The sequence below is a fragment of the Caretta caretta genome, chromosome 10 (genome assembly GCF_965140235.1).
Source record: "Caretta caretta isolate rCarCar2 chromosome 10, rCarCar1.hap1, whole genome shotgun sequence".
Lineage (NCBI taxonomy): Eukaryota > Metazoa > Chordata > Testudines > Cheloniidae > Caretta > Caretta caretta.
This window is the reverse complement of record NC_134215.1, coordinates 78883303-78901283: the sequence shown is the minus strand read 5'-3', so window position 1 is coordinate 78901283 and position 17981 is coordinate 78883303. Positions and strand designations below refer to the sequence as shown.

Genomic DNA, 17981 nt, shown 5'->3' with positions numbered 1-17981 from the left:
GAGGAAGTCGGTGGCAAAACTCCGATTGATTTCAGTGGGGCCACGAGTTCACTGGCAGTATGATCTCTGTTTTTATGAAAAGAAAAGGAGGACTCGTGGCACCTTAGAGACTGACAAATTTATTTGAGCATAAGCTTTCGTGAGTTATGGCTCACTTCATCGGATGCATGCAGTTTTCCATGCTGTAGCTCACGAAAGCTTACGCTCAAATCAATTTGTTAGTCTCTAAGGTGCCACAAGTCCACCTTTTCTTTTTGCGGATACAGACTAACATGGCTGCTACTCTGAAATCTGTTTTTATGGAGACTTTACTTTAGTTTTTTATTTCTATCCTAACCTGCAATGAAGGTCATTTGGACAGAAAGGCTATGTCTGCTCTTTGTGTACTAAAAAAAGCATTATGCCATAGTTTCCCTAAAACTCTGAATCATTCGGCAAACTTTGCTACATTGCAGTGGGAAATAAATGCCTACCCCAAATTCTTTTGAAGTCTCTAGTTGATGAGCATGGCTGTGGTGAGCGCAAATAGCTGGAAGCTTTGAGATCTGTTGGGAAAGATCAAGTACAAAGACGTCTTTCTCTTGCACGCCTGTGCTTTCCTTGGGAGAGCAGTATGTCACATATCTTGCATTTAGGTTGGAAATACAGTCACTAGTAGTGGCTGTACTTAGAAGCCCTCTCCGTACTTTAGGGCTCTCAAAAATGATTGTGTTAAACATATTGGATAGCTGGTGACCTTGAGGTTTTTCTTTATGCTAAGACCTGGTAACTCTCCCGATGCCCTTCCTGCGGTTAGGACTCCTAAAGGAAACAGTGGCAAGGCTGAGTAATTGAGGGTAGTCTACACAACACATACACACAGATAGATGGATCATACATTGCAGTGTACCATCATGTTTACCTCTATGTGGTACCCCTCCTCCGGTCAGTGTGCCTCTTAGATATGTCTACACTGCAGTCAGAGGTGTGACTGCAGCATGTGTAGACATACCTGACCTAACTTTGATTCAGCTAGCTCAGATAACAACAGCAGTGAAAGGTTCTGCAGCATGGGCTGTATAATGCTGCCTGGGGGCCCTGGATATGTATTTGAGCAGCTAGCCTCTGATGTAGCCTGTCGTCGTAGACAGACCCTTTGATTGTGAGCTTTTTGGAGCCCGTGTTTAGTTTGTACTGAGCACACTGGGCATGCTACCGAAAACCGGCTGTGAGAGCTAATTGTGTTAAACTCCCTCTGAGGACATTGGTGGGTTTCTGGTTGGTTGTTTTTTTTTGTAAACTGGATTTTCCATCTCGACAGGCGGCTCTAGGATCGGAACCCCTCCTCGCAAGGCAGAAAGCGATTACATAATGGATCTCAGCCATATGCTTTTGGAAGTGTGTTTGACTTCTCTATTTGGAACCGGTAGATGCCTTTCCTAGTGTTTGAAATATGCTGATAGTAATTACGCACACTCAGAGCAGATGCGCGATAAAAATAAATCTCATCGCACTGGGGAGCTCTCTTTCGACAGAGAGAGAAATATTTGGCTTAGTGCCGCTGCATTCAGCCAACGAGCCCCCACAGTGTCTCTCTGGATAATGCTGTCCTGTCAAGGGCACACGTGGCCTGGTCCTGCAGCCCTGACTCATGTGAGTGGACACACTGGCTCCAGCAAGATTACTCCTGTCAGTAAGGTCTGCAGGATGGGCCCCGTGGTGACAGCATCACTTCCCTGGCTGAGCTGCCTTAAAATGATCTCTCTTCGAAGCCGCCAGCGTTCACGAGACGGGGGAGCTGATGCTTGAAGATGCAGCTGGCTCAGTGAACAGAGAACCTGTGCCACGTGTCGTGCTAGAAACAGCTCAATTTCCCATCAGGACTTGCTGGAGTAGAGCATTAGAGCAACGAGACCATGAAAACAGCCTTCTCCTCTCCCTTCCGCCCAGGCAGAATATCTGCTGCCCCTTCCTTACCAATCCGCTTTCAGTGCGTCGATGAAGGCTCATAACCCAGAGCTGCCTGTCAAAGCTCTGCAGCTCTGCTGATGGCGTTCTTCAATTAAAACTGGGTCTCATCTATAATTAAAAAGGCTCACGTAGGCTTGGGCCTTGTATTAAGAAATAAAGAAGCTGCCGGGTAGGAATCCAGGCAGAAAATGAAGAACCTGACAGCCAGCTTGTTCTTTGTGCTAATTGCTAATCAGGTGTATGATTCAGTGTAATGCCATATAAGCTGGGTTTTTAATTACAGAGCAATGTATCCATCAATAGTCAGCCACGGTAGCCTGGTTGGTGGGTGGCCAGAGCCGTGCTTCGAGTAGTTGCCAGGCGTGGTCTAGTGACTGGGAGTCAGCGTTTGACCCCCAGCTCTGGCCTGGACCTGTTGTGGGAGACTAGTTGAGTCGCTTCTCAACACTTCAGTGATGATCGGGGAAATGCCTTCCTATATAAACTGCTTTGAGATCCCTGGGTAAACAGCTTTATTCAAGTGCTGATTATTATTAAATATAGTGGGCTGGATCCTAAGCTGCTGTTACTTGGCTTAGCTTCATTGACCTCAGTGGATTAACAGCAACTCAGGATCAGACCCCTCTGTTATTACACCTGATCAAACTATTTTAAGTTACTCCTATAGGGCCAGCTCCTGATTTCAGTTACACTAGGCACAACTGAAAAGTTTATACCATTCTGAAAGCTATGAATGATCCCAGCAGGATTCCAATTACACCTCTGGGGCAAATGTCCCATGCTGGTGATTTCTTTTGAAACAGTGAGCACTTTTTCACTGCCCTGTTGTAAATTCAGAGCAGCTTCAGCAGAGTCAAAAACCGGACACCTGGCAACCCTAGCGTGAGGTAGGTAAGACTTTTATAGCAGTGGTTCTCAATCAGGGGTACACAGAGGTCTTCCAAGGGGTGCATCAACTCATCTAGAGATTTGCCTAGTTTTACAACGGGCTACATAAAAAGCACGAGCGAAGTCAGTACAGACTAAAATTCCATACAGATAATGACTTGTTTATACGGCTCTATATACTATACACTGAAATGTAAGTACAATATTTATATTCCAACTGATTTATTTTGTAATTGTATGGTAAAAATGAGAACATCAGCAATGTTTCAGTAACAGTGAGCTGTGACAGTTTTGCATTTTTATGCCTGACTTTGTAAGCAAGTGGTTTTTAAGTGAGGTGTAACTTCAGGGTACTCAAGACAAATCAGACTCCTGAAAGGGCTACAATAGTCTGGAAAGGTTGAGAACCACTGCTGTATAGTATTTTACTGAAGGGAGAAACTGAGGCACAGAAAGATTAAAATTACATGCCTGAGGCCAGCCAATGAATCAGTGGTGCAACTGGGAAGAAAACCCCCTACTTCTGACTCCCAGTCGTTCTCTCTAACTGCCAGCGCTGTCTCCCCCATGGAGTTGTTAAAGCAAGTAGGCGTTGCTTAGTCTGCATTTCCCTTTCTCCTCACCCAGCGTTCTATTACAAACCGAGTCTGCTGATCAAAAGAGCATGACTTCCAGGGCAAACTTCTTTTCATTTTTGGAGCTGTCAGGAGGAAGTAGTTCCTTATCGGTATCTTATTTGTACATACGTTGGGTGCATGGTCCCCTGCATTTGGCTTCCATGCAGAAAATGCAGCTTCCTGCTTTGAGATATCAGAAAATCATTTAATGAAGAGTTTGCTTAAAACAAGCGTTCCTGGATCCTTATTCTAGGGCAACTCCCTGAAATCCTGTTTGCGGGAGAAGGTGCTTAGCGGGTCTGACACTTTGTTCAAACAAAGGCAAATATAGGGGGTTTCACAACTGGGAAGAGCAGAGTGGCTGGTAGGCTATAGGCAAATTAATTCTGTTACCTGTCTGCATGCATAGCCAAATATATTTGTCTGTTACTCATACATGTGTGTCAGATGGCAGGGGAAACAGACTCTTCAGCAGCCTTCTCTGTAGCTGTTACGTCCCTGGTTGCTGGAACTTCCTATCAAGCCAGGCATTGAGACTTGCCAGTAGAGTAGGTAATGTTGAACTACATTGGTTGTTGGCCTCATTCACTGCCCAGTGGACCCTCAGCTGTGAGTGAGCCCCTGGTGGGGGGAAGTTTGCCTGTAGAGAGGGCTCAGAGGTCTTCTAAGCTACCTGCAACCCCACAGCACTGGGGGACCTGGACAGGGAGATCTACAGATGGGGCACGGCCGGCTGAGAAGCTGGCAGGGCTAGGGTACTGCTGCCTGGAAGATGTACTGAATCACTAGCCTAGGTCATGACTCTGGCACTGTGGGCCTGATCCTGCGAGGTGCTGAGCACCTTCAAATCCAGATCAGTGGGAGTTGGAGGGTGCTTAGCGTCTTGCAGGACTGGGCCCTGTTTGAGCGCACACAGCACTGACTAAGCTCACTGTAAAGCCAGAGGAGGGGTTCTCTGGGGGCAGTTTTTCCTACAGTTCCGGGCGGGAATCTGCAGAGGAAATCCCCAGGACTTCGCAGGAGCCACATCTCAATGAGGTGGGACTCAAAAGCCCTTTGACCCCAGAGCAGAGCTTCTGCTGCAGATCATAAGAGCTAAAGAATCCACTTGCAATGCATAACTACAGCCTCACTGAACTTGCCGACTTATATACATACCCTTATAGGTTAATAAATGGCATTCTTCCTACTAACGATCTACGTACATATGCAGACACACACTCATTTATGTGTGTGTGTGGGTGCATATATTTTTTTAATATAGAATGTTTTCTGCAGCAGAGACCTGTAGGCTTAGCCTGAAGAAGGCAGCAGTTTTATTGTTGCGTTGAACCATTGCTATTAACGGGTTGTACATTTTGCTGTATTTAAAACTCTCCTATTGGGAGGTTAAAGAGTCTGTCGCCCACTCTTCTCTGCCGAGGCTTTGGCGATGTGCACATAATACGTTTTCAGGTACAAGGAAGGAATGAAAATAGCTGCATTCCAACGGCTAGGGCATGAATCGTGTTCTCTGTGAACAGCAAATCTCATGCTCTTTATTTTACTTATTCAGGTTTATAACTCTTCCCAATGGCATCCTCCAAATCGTAGATGTGCAGGAAAGCGACGCTGGGGCTTATCACTGCGTAGCGACCAATGCAGCACGGAAACGCTACAGTAACGATGCTATTCTTAGCGTCTTAAAAGGTAAGGCCCAACAGGGCATTTGTATGGCTGTGTAAAACTGAGCTGAGGATTCTTTCTCATAAATAGTGAAGAAGCCATGAAATGCTGATGATGGTATTCTCCCTGTGGGTGTGATTTCAATTGTGGGATAGTTGGACTGTTTCTAGGGGTGCTGTGGACAATTTAAAACGAACTGTATTTATAATGATAGGGTATCTTTGCATCCGTTACTTACAGGTGCTGCACTGACTTGTACAGCTTGTTCATGTGTTGTACTCTATGGGCAAAATTCTGATTTGTGGCAGTGTTTTTGCCTAAGAAGCTAGTCACAGCTGCTGTACGTGGTCCTGGGCACCCTAAAACCCCTGGAGCTGCCCCGTTTAGATTCTCTGTGTGTCCTCTGTGCATTGAGCCGTAGAAGGGTCCCTGGTGCAGTGTGGGTATCTGGCATCAGTGCATCCTTGGCCTGGGATTTTCAAAGGTGCCACATCCAAATCCCACACTTTGGTTCCTTTGACTGGCCCAGCCTGAGTCTCTTTGCACCCTCCCTCATTAGGGTTGTGTGTGCCGTATGAATGAGTAATCTGCATGGGCAGCTGAACAGGGGCTGCACAGGGGTCACTGTGTGACCAGGACACGGGTGCAAGCCAGTGTAGGGGTATTTCATGCCACTTTCTGGAGGTGAGAGTGAAAGAGTCCAGATAGGTCTGATCCCTGCACTGCTTCACACCCTGTTCGTTTTGTGACTGTTGCTGGCTCTGTCAGAGAGAAGGGCAGTCAGAACCATGACTTTCTCCCAGGCCTGCAGGTTTGTCTCTGGTGCAGTGTTTTGTAGACATGTTTGTTGGAAGGTTCTCATTCCAGTTCTGTGCATGTTTCCTGACTGGAGGGAACAGAAGCCTCTCTCAGAACTGAAAAGAGGAGGGGGGCGGGATCAGGGGAAGCAAATTCAGCTTCTTCTGTGTAATAGAGTCTGCTGGGTTGATTTCTCTGTTGTGTATGCCATTCCCGTGATAACTTGGTAACACCGTATTAGGGATCCAAGATGTTCCATTGGACCAGGATCTCTCAGTCTCTCAGATAATTCAGGCCTTCATATACCACTCGTCACTGTGCTATCTGAGACATATACATGTAATATCCCACCATTTCTGACCAATGTAAAACCCATTTTGGGGGTGGGTGGAGGCCTGTTTTCTTCTCCCAACCAGACATTGTCAGACAGGCTGTTGTGGCCAGGGGTTCAAAACTCGTGTGAGATGCAGATTTTAAAGATTTGTTGGTTAGTCACCTTGTTTAGAAAATGGAATTGAGTTGTCTGGGAAAATAGCAGGCTTGTTTTCCTTTTGTAAGTTTGGTTTCTGGATTCCATTTCTTTTTTCCCTCTGGTTGTTTTTCTTGATGGGAAGGAACTGCAGTGGACTGTTTTAATTGGAGACCTCTTGAGCCACTAGAGTCTTGGGAGCAACACCGAGGAGATTTCCCTCCTTATCAAAACTTGGCAACATACAGAGTTTTTCATGGGGCTCAGAGACGGATTCAACTTTAATCAAAGCCCATTCAGTAATCCCATTTTCAAGCATTGTCATATTAAGGAGGAGTTTCAGATGTATGCATTCCTTCTGACCACTCCTAAAGAGGAGATACCTCCCTCCTTAGGAATTCAGTTGTAATAACTTTAGGTCCCTGGAATTCAGCCTAGATGACTTCAGGTCAGGAATAAACAGCAGATGAGCCTCTTAAAGACCATGGTCTAGTTCTCACGCAATGTGCAGTCGGCCTGAGCTACAAGAACATTGCATTGGTGCTTCTGGGTCTGGATAAGCAACAAGAGACTAGAAATAGAGAAAAGATTGCACCAGATGAGAATTCTGCCTAAACAGGACATTCTCCAAAGCTTTCTATGGAACCCGTTTTGCTCTTTGGGGACATCTCTTGCACGAGGAGGGTAAATGTGACACTCCGAGGCATTTAAAGGCTTTGGTCATGTCCATGCTCAGCTGCTGGTGTTGGGCAAGGTGCAGAACAAATTACATCCTTTCAAAGAAGCCTTTCCTGTGTTTTCAAAAGTGACCCCATGTCTTCCGTGCATAATCATCCAAGTTCACGGATGGAGCTGCCTTAGAATCTGTCCAGGTCTCTTCTGATCTATTGACACTGCCTGCAGCTTGGCCCTGGAGATCCCAGACTCTGCAGAGCAGGGATTGACCTGCTCAGAGAAGCTGCAAAGCACGCTAAGCCATGTGGCAGCTGGGATCTCCAGCGTGGCATGGGCTGGGCTGGCAGGCAGAGGCAATGTGCTTGCTGTAAGAGGGGGCCTCTCCATTTGACCTCAGACCAGTGGCACCTGCTGACGCTGGGGGTGCAATCAGCCCCGTGGCTCTGCCAGTGGCAGTGGCCTGCAGAAGGGCAGCAGGAGGTTACTCTTCCAGCAGCGTTGGGTGAGAGGATCTCTGGAAGGCTGGGGGGCAGGGGGATGGGTTCGGGGGGTGGTAGAGTAGGACTCCCTACCCCCGATTAAAGTACTGGATCTCTGCTCTGGTCCATGCCTCTGTTGTTCATGAAACGGTTCAGAAAAGTTGAGAGGGGGATAGGAGAAGGCTTAATTCGCAGGATTCCCCCGGGGAAGGGGCAGAAGCGACATGACTCGTTCCGTGAATGTTTGCTGGTGGATAATAACGATAATGAGCAGAACACTTGGCAGTCCTCAGTGAGGAACTTGAAATCACTTCCCAGCCATCAGTTAGTGAACCCTCCCTGCACACCAGGGAGGTAAGGAAGTATTATGATTTGTATTTTAGTAGCACCTACTACAGTCTAAATAGGCAACAAACAAAGGGTGGGAGGCACAGAGAAGGGCGGTTACGTACCCGAGGCCACACAACCTGGTCCATGGCAGAGCCAGAATTAGAAGCCAGGTCTCCTGACTCCCAGATCCACAGCCTGTTCGCTAGACCTTGCTTTCTCCTGCTTGTTATACCCACTGGACAGTCTGAGGCACAGAATTGTTAGAGGAGCAGCTCGAGGATCAGCCAAAGAGCCAGGTACATACGCAGGGTGCTCAGTCCTCCATCTGCAGGGCAAAAATCCCTTGCCAGCTCCGAGATCCTTCCATGGCCCTTTTTGTCTTCATTTAGAAGTGTCTCGCTTGTTCCTCTGCCGCTCATGTGTTTTCACATAGATGCCTTTGCTGTTCGTCCATCAGCAGGGAGTGTAATTAACTGTGGAGTCCAAGAATACACCTTTGATCAATGAATTGCGTTGTGGAGATAATCTGTGTTGAACTTACAGAGAATTCTTGAGCAGTCCTACACTCTGTATCTAATTACCAGCCCCTGCCAGATCCTGTGCGTTCCTAATGAAACACAAGGTAACAGGGGAGCTCGGGCATCAGGCGCTTCTGCATGTCAGAGACAGCTCCCCTCTTTGGCCTGATGTGTTATTGATAAGTAATATCGATCAAGCCACATTTTGGATAACCTCTCCCCTTCACTGCAATTCGTCCTGTTCTCTGCAGAATTATATCTTGTAACTTTAAGACGTTTACTTTGCTTTTCAAATTGAAAGTAATCAAAGAGGTTAAAAGGGGAGCATTGCTTCTGCCACGCAAAGGGGTCTGAGCAGATTTCTGGTTTGATTTCTCCCTCCCCCACGTCCCCTCACTCCACTTCTGAAGCATTAAGCTGCCCGCTGATTAGACAAAGGAATACTCTTGGTTGACATTTTCATTGGATTTAGCTAATAGTGATGAAAATCATGTCTTTGGCAAATCTCTGGAGATTTTTATAATTGGGAAAAGGATATGTGAGTCAGGTGGAAGGCAGCGGAACCTGCTGCGAGCGACAAACTCCTCTGTGGGTGACTCACGCTTTGTTGATAGTTTTTTCAAGTGATCTCCATACGATGCATGTTATTTTAGACATCTTGATCATTCCGGCAGGTGGCTTATTCTGTCCCTGGCGACCTGGTTTTCATCTATAAATGGTGGCACATGCAAACAGGTATTTTAAAAAAAACACATTTGCTTAAAAACAACATCCCTCCCCCAAAAAAACCCAACAACAACAACAAAAACCAAAAACACTATTTAGTGCCGGTAAAAGGTGCCTGATTGAAATCCTAAAAGAAAAGGAGGACTTGTGGCACCTTGGAGACTAACCAATTTATTTGAGCATAAGCTTTCGTGAGCTACAGCTCACTTCATCGGATGAGCTGTAGCTCACGAAAGCTTATGCTCAAATAAATTGGTTAGTCTCTAAGGTGCCACAAGTGCTCCTTTTCTTTTTGCGAATACAGACTAACATGGCTGCTACTCTGAAACCTGATTGAAATCCTGGAGACCAAGCTTTGTGGGGGCCTCTGGCATCAGTTTACCTTGATCCATCCTGTTCTCAGCCTGTGGACACAACAGTCTACTCTCCAGAGGGGTGTAATAGTTTGGTCTAATTCTGGTTGTGGCGCATGGTGTGGGGGTGGCTGGGGGGCGGTTAGTGGCTTGTGATGTGCAGGAGGTCAGACTAGATGGTTGTGGTCCCTTCTGGCCTTAAACTCCATGACAAGCTCCTCTGTTTATCCACACAGTGCAGGGAAGCAGCAGCTAAACATTCCATCACTCCCCTACCAGGGTGTAAGGAATCATTGACTCGAGAGTGGGGAGTCCAGCCTCTCTTCTGTCCTTGGCCTCCGTTGGCTGCTAATAAAAGCACCAGTTCCGTGGATGGTGATCTGGGACCTGGTGATGGTGCGGATCGTGGTGGAAATGTTTCCACCAGGCACTAAATTGCAAGCTAGCAACCTGTTGCACGCAGGCTAGGGGACGGGGTCGCTGCCAAATGGAGCTGGATTTGAATGAGCAGCTAGTAGTGAAGGAAAGGGCCTGTTTCCCCTCAGCCATCCACCCTCTCTGGCCAATCCTGTTTTTCTGACCCAGATACAGTACCCGGGATATTGTTACATTTTCCTGGTTAAGTCAATGTCTTTGCTGAGCTGAGAGAGTGATTATCTTAGCACTGTTCTGCATCCAAATTATTTGCATGAGCTAAAAACCAAGCTGCTGTCCTTTCCCTCGACGGAAGGTGTCGCAACCCTGGGAAAGACCTGCTGTGTCTCTGCGACTGGGTGTGTGCTGGGATCAGATTAATAGCGGGATAGATAGCAACTGTGGCAGGCAGTGCTGGGTGTGCTGCAGATGTTCAGGTCTGCACAGCCGTCACGGTGTAAATTTCCAGACATTCCTTCGGGAACAGCAGTTCAAGCAAGAATGAGGATACTAGAATTTAGGGCAGGATCCAGTCATGCAGCCCTGAAACCGAGCTGTGTCCTTATGCTGCAGAAATAGAAACAGAAGGATACGTTTGATTTTCCCTTTCTCTCTGTTGCTTCCCCAGCATACTTGGCTCAGTGGCCTGAGTGCAAAATACATCTGCCAGCCCTGTCCCTGAACCCCCTCATCTGTACAGATGGGGAACGAGTCCTGGATCCCCACTTTTGCTTTCTGCCGGAAATGGCATTGAGAACTCGTCATGGAACGCTTTGCCATACTCTGTGTTAATTCCCCCTTCCTCAGCTTCCTACAGGAGAGCTTTATGGGGTTGTGTTTCAGTTTTTGTAACTTTTTTTCGCCCTGCGCCAGGGCACAGGCAGGGGTGCTGAAACAATTTTTATAGTGGGGGTGCTGAGAGCCATTGAACCCAACTGTAAACTCTGGATATAATGGAAACCACTTGAAGTGGGATAATTTAGTTGGTGTTGGTCCTGCTTTGAGCAGGGGGTTGGACTAGATGACCTCCTGAGATCTCTTCCAACCCTAATCTTCTATGATTCTAAGTTGGGTTTGCTGCAGCCCTCCTGCACCCCTAGTTCCAGCACCTATGGGCACAGAGATTTGCTCCAAAGCCCATTCATGAGGGGTGGGTCCATCCCACTTTCCCACCATAGAGCATGTGAACTGCTCTAAGCTGCTCCTGATTAGAGGATGAGGGGCCCATTGGCTTGCTTCATAACCACGTTGAAAAGGAACGACCAGCAGAAGGAGGGGAGATGAAGCATAGTGGGGCACACTGCCTAAAAGCCTCATGATGCCTACTCACTACAGGGCACAGGAATCGAGTAGCAGCTCTTTCAGTAGTTGGTGAGCCCTTTAGAAGCACTCACCATATGCCGTGTTTTAGCTGGCAGAACCCAACCAAAGCAGCAGTGTATACAAGTAGCCAGGCCTCACATGCCGTGTATATGCAGCAATCGTGGCTAATCGGACCCCGCTATGTCGTCCTTTTTATTACATTTGTTGTGTCTTTTGCTCTTTACACAGTGATAGACTAGAATCTCAAAGCACTATAGAACTGAGCAAAACCTAAGATCTATGAGGACATCCACATTTTAGAGGAGCTTGTCTAGTGCTAGTACATTGGGCTAGGAACAAGGCAACGTGGGTTCTGTTCCTAGTTCTGACACTGACCTACTGGCTGACCACAGGCAAGTCACTTTACCTCCATGTGTCTTGTTTCCCCTTCCACTGTCTATTTAACATGTAAGTTCTTGTCGTCAGGTCCTGTCACTCACTTATGTGTTGGTACCGCACCCAGCAGAGCAGGGCCTGGAGTTTGGCGGTGGGGGGGAAGACGATCTAGCTGTGCTGCATTACCAATAAAAAAATAACAGGCCAAATATCTACCAGCGTAGGGTACAGCCTGTCTTCAAGTACTTCGTCCAGTTTAGATTTTAAATGTCCCAAGCAGTGGCGTTTCCACCACTCCTTTTGAAGACTATTCCGCAATCTAATAGATATTGTCCATTTTTCTTGATATTCGGTTCAAATTCTCCTTTCCTTAAGTTCGTCCCATTCTTTCTAGTTATACGTTGTTTGGCCACCACAACCAATTCCTCTCCCACCTTGGTGTTTATGCCCTTCAGGTATTTGTGGATGCTTTTGTTCCTATAGCCTCGAAAGAGTCTGTTTGGGGGAAAGTTAGAGATAACAGCAATTTAAATTTCTAATAGAGTTTGGACTGGGCTGGGGAAAGTACAAAAAATTAAGGAAAGAAAGGCAATCCATTTGGAGATTTTTCCACCCCACGCCCTTTTGTCCCTTTCGTAATGAACCATTTATTTCTAGTTATCCCAGTGTTCGTGGTCAGGATAATCTAGCGGGTAGAGCACAAGTCTGGGCATCAGGAAACCTGGGTCCTCATCCCACTTCTGCCAATGACTCTGTGCCACATTGGCAGAGTCACTTGCTGTTCCTGTGCCTCAAATTCTGCAGGAGTATAATGAAGCTAATGATACTTAGTCACCTTTTAAAAGTACTTAGAGATCTACAGTAGGAACGTGCTGTATAATTATTCAAGATTACAACTATTACAATATTTGGAATATGAATGATAAGGATGTGGGGCAACCTGTACAAATACATTAGGCGCACAGTGCAGTCTGAGTGTGGAGTTAGGTGTCAGATTTGTGAGTGTAATTGCCGTCACTGATAAGCACAACCAGCTAATGTTGCGTTGCTTCTAATTGGCTGTTTGTATGTGCAGAGTCCTGATTGGCGTGCATAGCTGCAGACATTTGGTGGATGAGTTTGTTTGAACATCCCCTGAGTGTTTGTATGTAGCCTTTAAATTAAGCCAACTTGCGAAGACTGGGAAAGGCAAAATGGTCTTCCCTCCAGTAGCTACAAAATAGCAGGACGTTGGTTTTTAAAGGGTATGCAGCTCGTGTAGACGTGTTCCAAAAGTGACTCCTGTTCCTTCTGTCTGTACTGAGCAGACATAGGAATGGGATGGCCCTAGAGAGGGTGATCGTTGAGTCTGGGCTGAGAATGCTGGTGTGAAGTCTTTCAGCAGACAAGCACATTCCTGGTGAATTGGGATTTAATACTCTGTTATTAGAGATGACGCTGGGAGATTGCCGTGGGCAGAACTTCATTTAAATTGAGAGTTGTAACAGCTTGCTGCAGCAATGTTCCATGAAATGTATTTTTCAGTCAAATATTTGTATGAAATACGATAAGTGGGGCAGAGCTGAAGGGCAGCGAAGACACCCTTTGCAGTGAGAATGAGGCTGTGGAATCAAAGAAACGCAGCGGATTATGGCTGCTAAGCTGTGATGTTTTCCTAACAAGGCGAGTGACCTTGCAGCCTTTAGTTCATGTGGCTTCACCCGCGTTTAGACTAGAGGAATCTCTGCCTAGCGGATAAAAATACTTCCTCATCCAGTTTCTCGTTTCCAGCCCCTGGTGGTGGTGGTGGTTGTTTGTGTTGCCGTAGTGCCTAGCAACCCCATCCTTCTCAAGGCAACTCAAGAGTGGCATTGATGGATTCTGGAGAGAGCCACATGCAGCCTTCCTTTGCGAGAAGGCTCAGACTGGGAGGCTGCGCCTTGGACAGTGAGGAGTTGAGAAGGGTACAGAGAGCCTTGCAGAGAAGAACCTGGCATTTGCTTGCCTTCAAGTGCAACAACTCTGCAGAGTCTTTCCTGTGGCACTGGAAAAAGATTCCCACACTTACAAGTTGCAGTAAAATTAGTTCTCCTCATTTGAACAAGACCTGCAGGGTTTTCTTGTTTATATCTTAAAGAAACAGCTGGCAGCTTTGGTTCTGTGCTCCAATCCCATGCCACGTGGCTAGCTGAGAGCTGTCGTACTAAAGGCCACACTCCTGCCCTGTTTTATATGACATGGAAATGATGCTATCCCCATCTTTCACTTGATTGGTGGTTTTCATGCTCAAGGATTCCACTGCCCTTGAAACTGCAGATCAAAATTTGCTTTCATTTACACTGGTGTAAATCCAAATTGACTCCATTATTTTTAAATACAGCTCCTTAATTCAGTGGAGTTATTCCAGTTTTTACACTAGTGTAAAAGGAAAGCAGAATTTGGCCCTGTCTGGGATCATTTCAGCTTGCCAATATAAATGCAACCACTTCTGGTTTGGAATGAGGCAGCTGTGCTTTTATTTTGAGGCTTTAATTTCAATCTCCATTTAAAATTGCCTCTGGAAAAAGAGGTTCAGGTCCAATCATTCCTGCATTTATTATAACTTATTCTGTAAGCTACACAATGTATTCCTTTCTCAGTGCGTTTCCCCAGTGGGGTTGATAACCTTCCTCTCTCGTGTCTCAATCTCTCCATTTTTCCATTTCTTTTTTACTTGCAATTAAATACGGAATTGCAACCCATTTGAAAATAACAAAAGCTCAGAGCTGGGGCGGCTCAGTTGACATGAGTTTTGAGGGTCAGGTTTCTCAGGTGGCTGATATTTGAAGCTGTTTGCATAATGAACCTGTTGAGTCATGAAAAACTCTCTTAATCTTCTTTTCTCTGGCAGGAGGTGCTAAGTGATTATGTGACTCTGAGATGCAGGGAGGGTGTGGAAGAGGAGGGATGAAATGCGGACCTGATCTTTTAAGGCCAGAAGAAACCATTAGATCATGTAGTTTGACCTCCTGTATAACACACACCATTATTTAAATTTTAAACTGGATAAATTTTATTCAGTTCCCTCTGTACTGAACCCAATAATTTGTGTGTTGATTAGAACATATCAGATCTTCTCAAATGGACATGGAATGGTATTTAACACTGTGGTAGGTACTTTACAAATTGTCAACAAAGTAATGATGAAGAGTAATGTAGCTAAGGAGACTATTAGTGATGCAACTGGTATGTGCGTGTGCACACAGGTGTGTACCACTGCCGTCTGCTGAATGGAATAAACTGCTCACGTGTGTCATAAACCCCATACTGCTGACAGAAACTCTCCCTTTGTTTAAGTGTTAGACACCAATCTTTTTGGAGCAGGAGGCTCCGAGTTCTCTCTTGGCTGTCTCTGAAGTTCTGACAGTGTAGCGCTACTGACAACTGTGGCAACCTTAGGTGACAGTGGGTTTGATACAAAATTCCCATCCCTCATATTCCATTAAGCAGAACTGACAAGGCCCGACGTTGGCACTAGAGATTGCAGCAAAGATGTCAAGAGTAATTGAACAAACTGAAGGCTGTAAATATAGGACGAGGTGAGCTGTCTCCCCTGCTTCTGAGGATTTGCCAAGAAGTACTGATACCTGAGCAGGGTGTCTGAAGCTGTTGAGTCTGTTACGTCTCCTGTATTGCAAACAGCCCTGCATTTGAACCTCCAGCACCCAATGAGAGCTGGAATTGTTGTTTGTTCAAAGTCCCTCTAAAATCCTGATATGCATTTTGTTATTAAGGCAGCTGGATAGAGCCTTCCACTTAATTAAGAACCACTTGTTAATACTTTAGCACTGGAGGCTTTTTGGAGCGATAGATGATTACCCACTAATGCTTTAAATTGAATCCTGGTATAAATAGCAGGCTTCATCCAGTTCTCCTAAGTGAGTTTCTTTACGACAGTGTAACTCCGTGAACATCAATGGAATTACTCCTGGTTTATACCAGTCCAAGAGGAGAACCAACCCCGGCCTTTGCAGCGATGTTATTAAACAAACAGGCTATGCCTGTGACAGCAGCTTTGGGAAAGGGGCGAAGAACAGAGAGAATAACTGGGTCAGCAGCTAGCCACGAGCCAAAAGGCAATGGTTTGAGGTGTCTTGGTTGCAGATGGGATATGTTAATTATTATAATTAACATTGTGGAAGTGCCAAAATGCTCTACCTGAGATTATTGCCCTATTGTGCTAGGCACCTAGTAAGAGACGGTCCCTGTTCCAAAGGACTCTTGTAAACTAAGGCCCCAAGGTTTACATGCTTAACTAGATGCAAGCGAGCAGTGCCACGTGAAATCACTCTGGGACTTGAGTAGTGTTGCTAACTCTCACCATTTTATCGGGAAGTCTCGTGATCCTTGCTGTTGCTCTTAAAGTCCCAGTAGCTACAGTTACGAGATTGCGTGGCCGTCTCGGCTTTCATTTCAAAAAGCAAGTCGCCAACCCTCCTGGTTGCAGAGGCCTGAGTGCCCTGTGATGAAACCAGAAAGTGAATAAAAAGAACCTGGCATTTGATTTTCTTCTTTTAACCTCATGATTTTTAAGATAATTTCATAATTTTCTACGGCCGTGACTGGGGATCTTTGACTGCTTGGGGTGGACAATAGCAGGACCTAAGTGGTGCCTGGAACTTGCGCTAGTCCTCCGTATGGGGTGGATTTCAGCCTTACGGAGGAGCTAGGTGCTCTCTAATGCTACCAATAGGCTGGAGAATAGTAGTTTTGGTTTATGGGCTGCCAATCAAAATGCGCTAACAACGTTGGTGGGAACTGGCCAGCAGTTTGTTCATAGCATAAGGTCATGGACTTCTGTACTGTTTCTAGCAGTGGTGCCATTGAAATGACCTTTATGCCTGATGGGTTTGGCAGCTGGAATTTTCCAGGTACCTGACATCCTTCGGCCTCTCGGTAAAAGCCAGCCTGCGCTTCTTCTTCTTTCTTATACTTTTTCTCCTCCATCTTTCCCTTCCTAACTGGGAAATGCAGCAGCCACCACCACAGGGCCTCTGGGACCTGCACAACAGAGTCCAGCTAATTAATGAGCAGAGATTTTTCTCTTGAAGTTTCTTGTCCCAGCTGAAGCCTGGGGGTTGATTTTAGTCCCAGTTATAAAAAAAAAAAAAAAGGGGGACAAAGAAATGGAATGATGCCGATCTGAGATGGCCCTTCCAGCAGGAGAACTCCCAAGAGAGACGCAGTGTCCTAAGAGATCTGCAGTATTTATTTCAGGAGGATATCACCACCCTTGTTGTTGGTGTTACAGTTGTACCTAGAGGCACGGCCAGGGTCACAGCTTCATTGCACTGGAAGCGGTACATACTCACGGTAAGAGAATTCCTGCCCCAAAGAGCTTACAATATCAGTAGAGAAGACAGAGGGTGGCAGAAATGAAGCATTATGACCCCCAGCGTACAGATTGGATGAGTCAGCCAATTTCACCAAGGAAGCTGAGTCAGGCATTGAACCCAGGGATCCTGACTCCCAGTCTGTTTTTGTCACCACCAGGCCATTCTGGCTTGTTGGGTGTACAGTTTGGAATTTGCACTGGGTAACTACAGACATGCCAGCATAAATCACAAATTGTATATTCAGTTGTGACATTTGCAATTCATACATCTGCAAACCAAGAATCGTTTGCAGAAGCAACTGGCAAATCATTGTGAATAACGAATACGTTAAAGAACCTGGTGATCTGCTTATGGACAGATCAGACACTGAAAAAAAAAAAAGGTGATGTCCACTGAACCAATGAGTCATTGCAAACGATTCACTCAGCTCCATCCTTTCCAGCATCATTGGCCCCTTCCCATGGATCTGAAGAGAGTCGCTCACGTGGTCAATTCCTTTCCTGGGTGGGTTTTACACAACATAGTTCAGCGTGGCAAAGAAGGGGGTGTGGTAGTCATCAAAATTATAACCTAGAGAACGCAATGTGTGGTTGTCAGGCCTGCTGAGGAAGCAGATCCATAGAAGTAACCTTACTGTGCTTACGAAAGGCATGGCACTTAGCCCAGGAGACAACTTCACAATGATCAGCCATAGGAATCCATCCAAGTTGACCCCATGTGACTGTCACACCTCCTGGACAGTAGCAATGACTATGAAAAACTGAGGAATTTCCCTGGACTTTAAAAACCAAACCTTATTTGAATTACTGCATGGTCCCAGAAGATCTGAGCAGAGATTGCGAAATCAACTCTTCCTCTTTCTGAAGGAAACTAACAGTCTGTCACCCTTCCTAGGAAGATTGGTTCAGAAAGCTCATTGGTGGATTTCCAAGATTGCCTGGAAAACTCTTGGGCTGTGTTTTCACTAGGAGAAAGGCACTTGGGTAAAATCCTACTGAGGACAAAGCATTTTGCAACTTTCACTCATGTTAACAGGTTGAGTTAAAA

General features: G+C 46.0%; 1 protein-coding gene across 2 annotated transcripts in view; it reads left to right on the top strand.

The window, feature by feature from the left end:
- The window catches only part of IGDCC4 (immunoglobulin superfamily DCC subclass member 4), a 194108-nt gene that overhangs the window by 90140 nt on the left and 85987 nt on the right, over positions 1 to 17981 (top strand). For both annotated transcript variants that reach the window (XM_048866842.2, XM_048866840.2), the window contains exon 4: positions 5011 to 5144. In XM_048866842.2, the coding sequence (XP_048722799.2) occupies positions 5011 to 5144 (134 nt within the window). The remainder of the gene's footprint in view (positions 1 to 5010; positions 5145 to 17981) is intronic.